We start from the raw sequence: 13,873 nt of genomic DNA on the forward strand, positions 1-13,873 counted from the left end.
AAAAAAAAAAAAAAAAAAAAAAAAAAAAAAAAGTAAGCAATAATTTTGAAAAATTAATTCTTTTCCCATACTCTCTTAGAAAGTTTGGAGGCATCATATTCTCTAGTATTTCTGTTTTAAAAAAAGTAAGAAATCTTAAAATTCAAGTTATTTCCAGTCTCTAGTTTCCTTCTCCTCTATACAGCTGCCAGAATTCTCTTAAAATATAAGTTTGATGTTGTTCTGTTGCCTAATATTATCTATCAGGGGCTGGGGTTGTGGCTCAGAGGGCTGGGGTTGTGGCTCAGTGGTAGAGTGCTTGCCTAGCATGTGTGAGGCCCTGGGTTCGATTGTCAGCACCACATAAAAATAAACAAAGGATCAAGACAACTAAAAAAAAAATTAAAAAAAAAATTATCTATCAGATAATGGGTACCAACTTCAAGCCAGACTCTGAACTATGTAATCAAAACAAGTAAGTAGCTGTATAAGCAATGTGAACCCAGGTTTTTCTAAAGCCAACCTCATGCTCTGAGCCATAACGTCACTGAGTGACCTCAAGTGTCCAGATGCTTGATAGGTAACTCAACTATCTGCTAAATGAACAATGTAATAAGAAATATTGTTCAAAAGCCCATCATGCTGGAGATACTTTGTCAATTCTCAATTTTCTTATTTGAAGCAAATTTTAAATTCCATTAGTCAATATACTTCACAACATATCCACTCATGTCTTGGTAGCTTATAACAAAAGAATTCTAAATACTACTCTGAATTTATTCAAAAGTCACTTTGAGATCCTGATGAAAAACAATAAGGCAAGTTAATGCCTTAGCTAATATACTAATTTTGTTTTTATAGGTAAAAATAATTAGGATTATATTAACATTAATTGATAAACATAGTTACGACTCACAGGTATGTTAAAGAAAACCATCATGTAGAGATTCATTGATTCATGACAAATATGCATTGATACCTATTATATGTCAGATATTGGTCTAAGTGCTTAGGATAAAAAAATGACCAGATAAAACAAAGATTTCTGTCCTTGTGATACTTATATTGTAGTGTGGGTGTGGGGAGAAGACACAAGATAAACAATGGATATAAGCAAAATTTACAGTAGCCATAAGACAATTATTAGTGCTATATAAAAATGAAAAAGTAGGAAAAAGGGGGTTGGGCACACTAGATTGGAGCTAGCACAGGTTATAGTATTAAATACAGTTGAGAAAAGATTTTTTAGGAAATACAAAGACCAAAGGTGAGAATAAGCCAGTTCTCCATCTCACAAAGAATGATAATAAGGGGGAGTAACTAGAACAAAGGTCCCATGCTGGACCGTGGCTAGAGTAATCATGGAAAAGTAAGGAGGCCAGGGTATCTGTAATATCGTGAACAAGAAAAATAGGAAAGTAAGTTAGGGGGAAAACTAAGAATGAGATCATCTGGGACCTTGCAGACTATTTTAAAAACCTCAGCTTTTTTGGTTCTCCCTCCCTCCCTGCCTCCCTTTTCTCTCTCTGCTCTTATGCCATCTTACAAAGTGAGAATATGAGTGGCACAGGGAATATCTAGACTAACTTCAACTCAAAATCCCACTTTCCACATTTCCTTTTCTTTTTTTTTTTTCTTTATTTTCCCTATAGATGATTTATTATCTGACACACTTGTGTAGGAAGGGACTCTGCTTTGTTTACTGATGTAAATCTAATGCTTAGAGCAGAACCTGGCACACACCGCATACCTTTAACAAAAACAAGTCAAATAAAGGAATAAAACTAAATGGCATTTTCTTTTCTTCTTCTTCTTTCTTTCAGTACTGGGCATTGAAACCAGGTATTACATACACTAGGCAAGTACTCTATCACTGAGTTGTATTTCCAGCTCTTTCTTGAGATAAGGTCTTGATAAATTGCCCAAGCTGGCTGAAACTTGCAATCCTTCTACCTCAGCCTCCTGAGTAGCTGGGATTAGACATGTATGCCACTATGGCCAGCTTGGCATTTTTGTTTTATACTTCAGTCTCATGATCCCAGTCATCACTGCATTTCCACATGAGATGGATCTACTTTTACTTAGTGTATTGACTATATCAAGTTTCTAAGTCTGTTAGCTAAAGACCTGATTGATCTACAAAAACTTTACAAAGGTACTGTAATCCCATGATTTTCTTCTGAGAGATTATTGGCTTTCCCCTAGCAGATTCCCTGTCTTTACCAATGTCATTAGACAAAAGTAATGCTTTTATATGGATTTCAAAATCTTCTATATTTAATTTTTCAATCTGTATCCAGCTTATGTTTTGACTCTTTTGTATATGCCTGATACTTACGTTAACTTTAATCTTTTTGCATGACCAGGCATTACAGGAACATAGAGCATTTTTACTCCTTGTACCACCATTGTTGGCTCAATTCCATACTTCTCCTAAAAGTGAACACCCAAGAGGGAAAAATGAAATACTTGAGTAAAAATGTTACATTACCAGTAAAAAGAGAGCAAGCTTATGATAAATAATATTTGTAACTTCCAGTAAAGCTAGGGATAAAACTTAGTTGTCCCAATAATCCATGATTTTGTTTCCCAAAGTTAACCATAGTTTGAAAATATTAAATGAAAAATCCAGAAAAAAGTTTTAAATTGTGTTCAGTACCATGATGAAACCCCAAGCTGTTCTGCTCTAACTTATTCAGGACTGGAATCATCCTTTGGTTCAGCATATACCTGTTGTAAATGCTACCCACTCACTAGGTGCTTAGTAGGTGTCCTGGTTATCAGATCGTTTGCTGCAATACTAGTGTTCAAGTAACCCTTATTTTATATAATAAGGAGCCTCAATGTGCAATAATATTGATGCTGGCAATTCAGACATGCCAAAGACAAGCTATAAAATGCTTCAAGTGAAACGGTAAAAATTCTATAATTCATAAGGAAATAAAAAATCCTATGCCAAGGTTACTAAGATCTACTGTACAAAAAGCGTTTTGAAAGAAAGACATTTTCATTACAATATATATTATAATTGTTCTATTTTTAAAAAATATTTATTTTTTAGTTTTAGGTGTACACAATATCTTTATTTTATATTTATGTGGTGCTGAGGATCGAACCTAGTGCCTCAAGCATGCTAGGCAAGTGCTCTACCACTGAGCCACAACCCCAGCCCCTATAATAATTGTTCTATTTTACTATTATCACTGTTAATCTTTACTGTACCTAATTTATAAATTAAACAATAGATGAAGAGTTCAGTGTTGTTTGTAGTTTCAGGCATCCACTGAGGGTCTTGAAATACCTGAATAAGAAGGGACTACTAGACTCAAAGCTACTAATAAACTAAAAGAATAAAAAGTATCTCACTTTAACTGCATTTATGAAATCCAAGAGTGTGAAATCTTCTTTTCCATGTACAGTCCATCTGTCCCAAATTGTAAATGATATTCCATTTCTGTTGCAAAAGAATATTCAGAACAGAAACATTTAAATTTTCTTCCCTTCAATAATAACAATAATAATAACAACACCACCACCTCCTGTAGTCCATTAAAAAGAAAAAATATAATTGCTAAAATCGTCCACCACTTATTTCCTATAACATCAGGTAATCACTTTTATTTGTACCTTGTTGAGCCTTTCAGTGTTCTATTACAAATCAATATGTTTCACTTAAGAGAGTGCTGGCTGTCTTTTTTAACAGCTAGATAGGTTTCATTGTGTGGACGTTCCAGACCCTTATTACCAGACATTTGAGCTGTTTCAATCATTGGCTATTATAAACAATACCAGAATGATTATCTTGCATATATTTAATTTAAGATGTGTACAAATATATTTGCAAATATAAAATACAGGGCCATATTTCTGTTATGTACTAATACTATTTTGTATTCTCATCAGCAAAGTATAACAGTGCTTACTTTTGCACATCTTTGCTACGATTTTTTTTTTTTTTAAGTCTTTGGTTATTGTCAACCTGAAATGTGAAAAATGGAGGGAATTGTTTTTCATTGTCACAAGCTTGTGGAATTAGATTCTAAACCTAAGGACCCACAGACACCAGAGTGCCTTCTAATTTATGTAGGTTAGGCAGTAAGATGAAACCATAAAGTACAATGCTAAATTATGTGACAGAGCAAGTGCTGTGAGAGTTTTCTGGCTAGTTTAGTCAGAAATGATTCATGAAGGTAAGGTTTGATCTGGTCTTGAAGTGATGACAAGGATTTATATATCAGAAAGAGAGGTGAAACCAGTATTTTCCCTTTGAAATGATAGAATCTATTATTTCATTCTTTTCCTGCAAGAGAAATAGATCCTTCATACATACCTGATTTCAGTCTTTCTTACTTCTGACGTCTCTGTAAATACTATAATTGGAATGGCTAAGTTAAGGAAACAATTTTTGTAAGCTTCAAAAGGATAGCCACCAGTTACTTTGATCATCTCCAAGGCAACCTAGATGAAAGAAGGTGATTTGATTATATAAATAGCCTAAAAATACTCATGTGACTATAATTGGATCTACTTGGTTTTCCCAAGTTCTTTTCAAGTACTTCTTTGTAATGAGTAAAAGCAGCTATAAGAAAGGAGTAATGAATTTCTTTCTTTTTTTGGTGGGTGGATACCAGGCATTGAACTCAGGGGCACTCAACCACTGAGCCATATTCCCAGCCCTATTTTGTATTTTATTTAAAGACAGGGTCTGAGTTGCTTAGCACCTTGACATGCTGAAGCTTGCTTTGAACTCGAAATCCTCCTGCCTCAGCTTCCAGAGCCTCTGCTATTACAGGTGTACGCCACCTGTAATTTCATATTTTTAGGCCTCTACATTTTTAGTATATCTTATTTGTAAATTTTCAATCTATTCCTTACTTAATAAGCAAAATTATTTAAAAATATTAATTTGACTATGGAATATTCTTACTCTGAAAACAGATGACAGAACTCAAAAAATATATCAGTCTAAAACCACTCAATATAGGGGCAGATAATTAACTACATTATTTGGAAAACACAATGATGACTGATCATAATCTCTTCTAAGCCATTTTTTATGTTAAAATGTTTATACACATAAAACCTCAAAGTGTAGATTATTGTGTATTCAAAAAAATCTTGAGAATTTTAATTGCAAGACACAATATTTATTCTACCATCTCTAACATCTGAGTGACTATCTGGGGCTACAAAGGAAACAGGCAATGAAAAAGAAACATTTTTATTTGAAGAATAAACGTACCAAGCCAGAAACCGCAGCAGTGGATGTAGCTATAGCTGGTATAATTTTACCAGCTATGCGCTTTGTTTTGAAACGGTCAGCTGGTTCAATGCTATACATTTTGGCACGAAGATTGGATGCAGCTGTGATGAAATCTATGTGTCCATTACTATCATCATCTTTTTCAAATGAAAGCACTGCCATCTGAAGGTCACCTAATCATAGTGAACAGAAGAACAAAATTCTCAGTAAGTGGTAAAGTTATTATGGTAAAGCAAAAAACAATATATATATAACTTTTAAAGATTTGCTTTTATATTTTTAAATGATTGAAAAATATAAGAAAAATCCAAACAACTTAAGTTATATAGAGAATATAAAAAGAAATTAATGGCTTTAGTACCACAAAACTAGAAGTTTTCTCTCTCAAACCCCTTTCTAGTAAAAAGCAAAATAAGAAAGCTAAAGACCACATATCTGTTGCCAAATGGCTTATAATAAAAACATCAATATTTGATCTTATTAAAATTTACTCCATAAATCCTACCCTGGGACATTTTCCCTCTGACAACTATTTGGGTTAGTTGGTCAAGTAAAAATATGTATCTTTTTGGAAGATTTCCAGTTATCCTAGTGATTATTCTAAATTGTTTTTTTCTGAAATTTTACTGGTGCATACACAGAATCCCAAAAATCTTAGAACCACTGGTTTATGTAACAAAAGATAGTTAGAAAGCCTAAACATAAGAGCAAATGGTTTTGTGTTTAAAAAACTGAAAGTTCTGTTTTCCTGTATTTTAATATGTAAGACCATTCAGCAAAGATGTACAGGTCAGTTTACAGGTCAGTTTATATTCCTGGACAGTAATTACAGAGAATAAAAAGAATTCTGTATGATTCTTTATTCTAAAGTGATTTAAATGGGTCTATCTAGACATTAGTCTCAATAAGGACTCCATTAACCTAAATTTTTAATATTTTAAAAACAAGAGTTCTTTGCTCATCTCTTTAGACTGCTTATTATCTGAATAACTAAAACAATAAGAAGTACAACAAAGCAGTTAATGTGATTTGGAGAATTAGATTTCAACATCTGAAGGTAGAGTCATAGTAGGGAAAATGATGAATTTAGTCAGAGAAAGATGAATAGTGACTTTCATATGATTGATATTGCTACTGTTATTTAATCCTACAAACTTTGGTATGGAGCTTTGTGAAAAAAAAATCTTTTATATAGAGTTTTGCTTACTTTTGGTAGCTTCATTAGATGAAATAGCCTTTTCTAGTTGGAAAATAGCATTCCTCTCATCTTCACTACTAATAGGAACATGATCTGGTTTCCTTGCAGTTTCATCTGTTTGAACAACCTTTAAATAGACATATTTATTAACATTACCACATTCTGCATCATTTATCTGTTTTGTCAAATAGGTCAGAAAGAAAAAATATTTCCTCCATGTATTTTAATCAGATTATTAATCATTATGGTTTAACATATGTTACATATTCCCTTAGTACTACTGGTATTTATATATTTGTTTTGTGGTACTGGGTACATGCATTATATGGTACTCATGCATGCTAGGCCAGAACTCTACCATTGAGCTATATCTCTGGCCCTTTAAAAATTTTTTAATTTTGAAATAGGATCTTGCTAAATTGCCCAGGCTTTCTTTCAACTTCCTCTTACCTCAGTCTTCCAAGAGTTGGGTACAGGTGCGTGTCACCACGCCTGGTTATATTTTTGTTTAGGTTATTATCTCTCTTCTCACACTGGGCATATACATTGTGTGAGAATAGGGCTCTTTATTTATCTTGTTCACTGAGAGACCTCCAATATATCTAGAACAAACCTTTTCATACTAGGTGTTAAAAATATTTTAACTGAATAGCTTATGTAGTTCTTTAAAATTTCACACTAAAATGAAGTTAATATTAAAATAATTTTGATTCTGACAAATCTACTTTCAATCAACTGCCTAAGTTAGTGCAGAGCTGTTTTATGTAGTAAAGGAAATTGAAGAATAAAATAACACATAAAAGTATATAAAATATATAAACTGAATGCTGAAAAAAAGTTCTTTCCTAAAGAATGTTTTTCTTCATAATACAATAATTTATCATGTTAAAAGTGGTATATATCACAAATAATTATTGTTAAGGAATTATTAAATATTCCATAGAATACGAATAGTTTCAAATAAAAAACTAGTTTCATAATTACTTAATAAAGTACTATTTCTCATTTAAAAATACATCCAATTCATGTTTTCACAGATTAAACATTATTACAAATATTTAACATGTTAGAGTCAAGAAAGCAGAAACTTTTGTAAGTCAGAATGTCTAATTGATACTTTTGGTATGAACTACTTAAAAGAATTGTAAAAAGACCATAATTCATGTTAAAACCATAGCTTAACTGCTCAGGAAAATTTATTATCCTTGAACTTCTGATAACACATAGAAGCAACGAAAGCCAGTATACTGAAGGAAGAGAAATAAAGGCCAGTAAAGTTAATGAAGCATGTTTCCTTAGCTTCTGTCTAGTTTCATCCATGAGAGAAACATGGGCTAGGAAACTTCTTCATTTGAAACTTCTACTAATCTTTATTGTACTTTTATTCTTTACAGGCTACATGTCATGAACATTTCATATAGCACAACTGCCTAAAAGACTTCACTTCCTCCTAAGTAAAAAGCAGAATGGAAGACTGCACACACTAATTCTTCCTTGAATTTTGCAGGAAGTCATTATTCCACTTTATCTCATATAGTTAAAGGGTAAAAGTGGATGACTTTAGGAGTGCATGCAAAAAATGCACACACACTAAATTTGTGAAAAAGAAAAATGCTTTGATATTTTCAAACTTTCCTATTTATGTTGCCTAAATTTTATGATCCATCTTTATTATATTTCTTTTCTGTGTGTTTTTAAAATACTTTTTTAGCTGTAGATGGACACAATATCTTTATTTTTATTTATTTACCTTTATGTGGTGCTGAGGATTTAACCCAGGGCCAAGCATTCGAGGCAAGTGCTCTACCACTGAGCTACAACCCCACCCCCCCTTTTTAAAAAAATGTTTTTTGTAGTTGTAGATGGACAGAATGCCTTTGTTTATTTATTTTTATGTTGTGCTAAGGATTATACCTAGTGCCTCATACATGCTAGGCAACCACTCTGCCGCTTAGCTATAGCCCCAGCTCCATTTGTTTGTTTTTGTGATGCTGGCGATCAAATGCAAGACCTTGTGCTTGCTAGGCAAGTGCTCTACCACTGAACCATATTCCCAGCCCCAGCACCCTAGCATATTTGATAAACAAAATCACAGTCTTAGCTATATCCAATTTTCCATGTATGCTACAGTATAATAGTACCCCAACAGCTAAATGTAACTGAAAAATGGTAATAATCTTTTTCTCCACCAATATTTAGTAGAATATGTTAAAGTGGGTCTTCAGGGTTGTCTTGCAATTTTACTACGTTTTAAATTAAGAGACTTTTCCACTCTACTGGGCAATGATTTCATACCTTCTTTTCTCTGTAGTAAACTTCCTTTATCTTCTTATCTCCTTAACTCTGAACAACTAAGCTTACTTCTAATTTCAACCAAGAATGTAATCTTTTTTTCTCTCACATTCCACTTTAAATCCCTTAGAAATCCTCTCACAACTACAGTAAATTATATAGAGAATCCAATTCTTTCCCAACCAGTAACCTACTACACTTATTCAAACCATTATCTCTTGCCTGTGTGTTCTTACAAGAACTTTTGAACAGCTTTTCCTGCTTTTCTGTGTGTCTTAACATTCATTCTTATAGTCATTTATCCTTTTAACATATTGTTATTCCTCTGCTTAAAAATCATCCACTAGCTTCTTATCTCAAAGTAAAACACAAAATATTTATCTTTTCTAATTTCTTTCCCTTATTGATTTTTTCTTAGCATTTCTGTCTATACTGATATTATTATATGTTTATTGGCATTTCATATGGTACATACATCTCTGTCCCACTGAAATATAACATCTGTAAGGGTTTATTGTAGTATTCTCCATGTTTAGATTGGAACTTGATATGAACAAAAGTCCGTGAGACTATTGTTAAATGAATTAATTTCTAAATTTACCTTGTTGGAAGGTTTGAATTCCTGAATCTTTACTTCTGAAAGAATACTCACAAGGGCATCTGTTGACAAGTCCTGTTTTTTTAAAAAAGCAATAAACAAACATAATTCTCTAATTCTGAATTCTAAAGCTAAAAACATCCAAAAAGTCCTTTACCCAAATTGTGAATAATTTACCATCTGAAATATTTAGGCTACACCCATTTGAGACACTTAGGTTTATTTCTATAAAATTATCACCCATAATGGCTATAGGGGGAGGAGGGGCTGGGGTGAAAAAGTACTTATCTGTCAACAAACCTGAAATTTTAGCTCTTTTTGCAGATTTTAAAAAAGGGATTACCTTTATTATTTTTAGCACCAATGTTTTTACAAAGTCCCTTGCACAACATTCTGTTCAACAGATAAGCAAATGGACTTCATACTTTGAAAAACAGAAAAATATTCAAATGACTCAAGATGAACTTAGATCAATTTAAGGTTTTTGGAGCCATATTCACTATTAAAAAGCTGCTTGGACACAGGCTTTTCTTTCTTTTTGGTACTAGGGATTGAACTCCGGGGCACTTTAGCACTGAGCTATATCCCCAAACCTTTTTATTCAGAGAGTGTCTTGATAAGTTGCTAGGGTTCTCACTTAAGTTGTCAGCCTTGAACTTCAGATCTTCCTGCTACAGCCTCCTGAGTCACTAGGATTATAGGCATGAATATACTGCTTCTGAGGTCAATTACTACTCTTATAAAATACTGTTATTGCTATTAGACATTTGTGATATATTTTATATATACTAACTAAAAATGATTGGATTTATAATAGGCAATTTTACCTGGATCCAAAATAATCATATATATATATATATATATATATATATATATATATGATTATTTTGGATCCAGGTAAAATTGCCTATTATAAATCCAATCATTTTTAGTTAGTATATATAAAATCATATATACACACACACACACACATATATATATATATATATTCAGTATAATATGGATCCAGTTCATATTTCTTTATTTGGCCTATGTGACAGTATAGCAATTTATTTAGCTCTAATATGCATTTGTGAAGAAAAATCAACCAATGCACACTTGTCTCGCAAGATTATATGTGATCCTTTGGATATGAGTCAACAAACATGATGTCTAGGACAGTGACTATACTGATAAGGGTAAGAAAGTTCAATATAGGGGAGGGTTTTTAGATTTCTGGAAACATGTAAGTTAATATTACAATAAGTAAAAAATAATTAATGAAGAGAATCTCTAAGAGTATTTAAAATTGCTATAAAATGGCTCATTTTAGCTTTTTAGAATAGAATAACAGATTAGAAATATTTTAAAAATAAAGTATGACCGCTTTTATAATAACTGTTTCATATGCAAATTCAGAAAGTAAAATTCAATTTTCTTCAATTTAGTAATACTGCAATGAATACTTCTGCTATGTTAGAATGGACAATACAACAAAAACTTTGTTTAAAAAGAATTATTCTTGTAAAAAACACATTTTGATTCAATCAACTAATTTTAACCTGGTTTTACATCTAATTGTTAGGGGTTGAAAAATATCTTACCTTTTCTAAAAATGGAACACAATATACTGTAGCATATAGTTTTGCAGCATTCTGAAGGAAACTGAGGTGCCTTTTGAAATAAAAAATTAAAGCAAAGTTTGAATGCACAGTTTTAATAAAATTCCAGTTTAGAACAAAACTCTGCCAAAATTATAAAAGAAAAAATATTAAATATTTATTTAAAAAAATTTTTTTAGTTATAGATGGACACGATAGATACCTTTATTTATTTTTATGTGGTCCTGAGGATTGAACCTAGTGTTGCACAAGAGCTAGAGAGGGCTCTACCACTGAGCTACAACCACAGCCCTAAATGTTTATTCTTAAAAACACTGAACAGTAATAATATTCAGGTAGTTATCATGACTACTTTGAGGAAAGGAGTGAATGGTGAGAAGTAGAAAATTTAAACCTGTGGAAGAAAATTCATTTTAATTCCTAAGAAAATATTATATACCAGGTATTCAAGAGTATACATCAGGTTCAATCTAAACAAGAGACTGTTTAAAAACAAAAAAGGTTAAACTTTATAGAGAAGCAGGATAAGGTGACTGGAGGCCTACAAGCACTGGATGAGAAAATTTAGCAAAGAGCTATTTGTGGAAAGGAAGATTAGTGAAGGCAAGATAAGTGTTTAATAAAAATATATAAATAAGCGTGAATCTAATGTGCATTAATATAGTACATCCAGAAATGAAACCAATTCCTTTGAAAATTTATTTGAAATTACTTAGGGAGATACTCAGTAATAATTGCTGCTTCCTCCATATAATTAAAAATTCTCAGCTTTATTAAGTATAAAACACTTATTATCAGTTTATGTTTTTTATTGAGAAAGTTAATGAGATGATTTTGGTTTTACATTATAGTAGATATAAATAATGAAGTTATTTACCATGTGAGTAAATGGATTTACATTTATGTGAAATGAAAAGTTGTGGTCAGAATTACTTGTTAATAATTTTCTTATGCAATCATTTAACATTAAAGCCCTTGCAATTAAGAAATGTACACAAATTGATATAAATACTTACAAAGGTTCATTCAAATCAAATTTTATTGGAGAAGGCGGTCTCTTTGGTGACTGCCAAAATAAACCTAACAAAAAGATTCAAATATTATTTTCAATATATGCTGACAGTTTAGTACTAAGTTATGTTAAAAATTTCTTCTTCCCTCGTCGTTATACAAAATACATGTATGATGATGTGAGGGGGATAAAAAAATAAAAAACTAAAAAAAAAAAATTTAAAAAAAGGGAGAAGGGGAATTGCACGGAAGATGGAAGGAGACCCTCTTTGTTATACAAAAAAAAAAAAAAATTTCTTATTGACTCTTGGGTTACACTTACTGCCATCTTTTAATCGTGTGTCCAGAGGAAAACAGTGAAGAAGCTGAAGAGCCTAAAGAAAAAAGTAAAACAACAAAAACAAAAAACATGAACTAAAGAAACCCTCAATAGTACATGAGAACCTACTGATTGATTGTACCGGGGAATGAACTCCAGGGCAATTTACCACTGAGCTAAATCCCTTGAGTCACTAGGATTATAGGTATCAGCCTGGATAGCAACTAAATTTTTAAATTAAAATTAAACATTTCTATGTGTTAATATATATACATGCTTCATGAATCAAAAAACATTAAAAGGTATATTGTGAAGTTCCCAGTCATCTGTATATTGCTTGTCCATTTTCCTGTTATTACTCCCGATACCTGGAAAAAACCTCTATTGTAATTTTTTATCATAACCTTTTTCTAAATATCTTTAGCAAACACAACTGAACATTACTTCATTCACTATTATAAAAATGGTGGCATATTTTACATATCACTTTGTTTTTTATAAAGAGCTAATCCTTACAACAAATAACAAGTAACAGTCCACAGTATTTTGAGATAAGATATTTGGGATTTGCTTCAAAATCATCTAGGGGAGAATGTGAATGGAAATATAGATGAAACAAAATTATCTGTAAATTGATAATGGTTAAGCTGAGGTGAAAGATAAATGACTATGACACAGTGGGTTCATTATATTATTTCCTCCACATTTATGAGATTGAAGTTTTTCCATATTAAAAAAAAGTTAAAAAAAAAACTCCACAGAAAATAAGAATTAAAAGAAGTTTTTAAAAAATTCTAAAACAAAGAGGGCACTGCCAATCATGGTAAGAACAATTTGAATAGTATTTGGGAAAGAAGTCACATTTAATCACTGGGTGATTAAACCATTTTTTCTAAGAAGCAAAGGCATGAAGGAAGTTAAAAGACAAATAAAATCAAAGATTTTTTTTTTTCCAAAAAGGGTGAACTTACTTTATATTCTTATAGGTAAGAGCCAAAAGAGAGGGAGAGACTAAAGAGAGTTACAGTAAACATTTTAGTAACTGTATGTAATTGCAAGTAAGAATAGGTAATATTTAGTGATTACTCATGTGCCATGTGCTGTTCTAAATATTTCAACTGTATTAACTCATTTGATTCTCAGTCCACCCCTAAGTATCAGATACTATACTATGAGGATAATTTATTATCCTCAATTTACATTTGAGGTAATAGATATAAATTGTGTTTCTCAAATATGATTGGATAGGTTAAAGTTGTGACAAAAATTTATGACTGAAGATCTCTTATTTTCTCACTTTTACTTCTATTTCAAACAAACTTCTTTTAGACTACAGGCAAAATATATTCCTTATTCCCTAGAAAAGAAAACTACCTGAAACACAACTTTGAATACAAGGAGACAGAATCAGTTAAATGCATAATAGAAAAGCCAATGAGTGGAATTTAAATGCTTTCTCCAATGAGTAACATTGAAAGAGAAATTAGTGTGTGCTCTCGTTCTTGCTTATTACTATTTTTTTTTTTTTTGGTACCAGGAATTGAATTCAGGGGCGCTTAACCACAAGGTACATCCATAGCTCTTTTTTGTATTTTATTTAGAGACGGGGTCT

At 31.7% G+C, this 13,873-nt stretch overlaps 1 protein-coding gene across 3 annotated transcripts in view; it reads right to left on the reverse strand.

Moving 5' to 3' along the window:
- Positions 1-1,615: 1,615 nt before the first annotated feature.
- Uba6 (ubiquitin like modifier activating enzyme 6) overlaps positions 1,616-13,873 on the reverse strand; it is a 75,869-nt gene continuing 63,611 nt past the window's right edge. For all 3 annotated transcript variants that reach the window (XM_048784587.1, XM_048784586.1, XM_048784588.1), the window contains 9 exons: positions 12,265-12,316; positions 11,948-12,011; positions 10,914-10,983; positions 9,334-9,405; positions 6,450-6,567; positions 5,222-5,415; positions 4,310-4,437; positions 3,346-3,433; positions 1,616-2,412 (listed from right to left, as the gene is read on the reverse strand). In XM_048784587.1, the coding sequence (XP_048640544.1) occupies positions 2,314-2,412; positions 3,346-3,433; positions 4,310-4,437; positions 5,222-5,415; positions 6,450-6,567; positions 9,334-9,405; positions 10,914-10,983; positions 11,948-12,011; positions 12,265-12,316 (885 nt within the window). In that variant the 3' untranslated portion in view covers positions 1,616-2,313. The remainder of the gene's footprint in view (positions 2,413-3,345; positions 3,434-4,309; positions 4,438-5,221; positions 5,416-6,449; positions 6,568-9,333; positions 9,406-10,913; positions 10,984-11,947; positions 12,012-12,264; positions 12,317-13,873) is intronic.

The sequence above is a fragment of the Marmota marmota genome, unplaced genomic scaffold (genome assembly GCF_001458135.2).
Source record: "Marmota marmota marmota unplaced genomic scaffold, marMar, whole genome shotgun sequence".
Classification (NCBI taxonomy): Eukaryota; Metazoa; Chordata; class Mammalia; order Rodentia; family Sciuridae; genus Marmota; species Marmota marmota.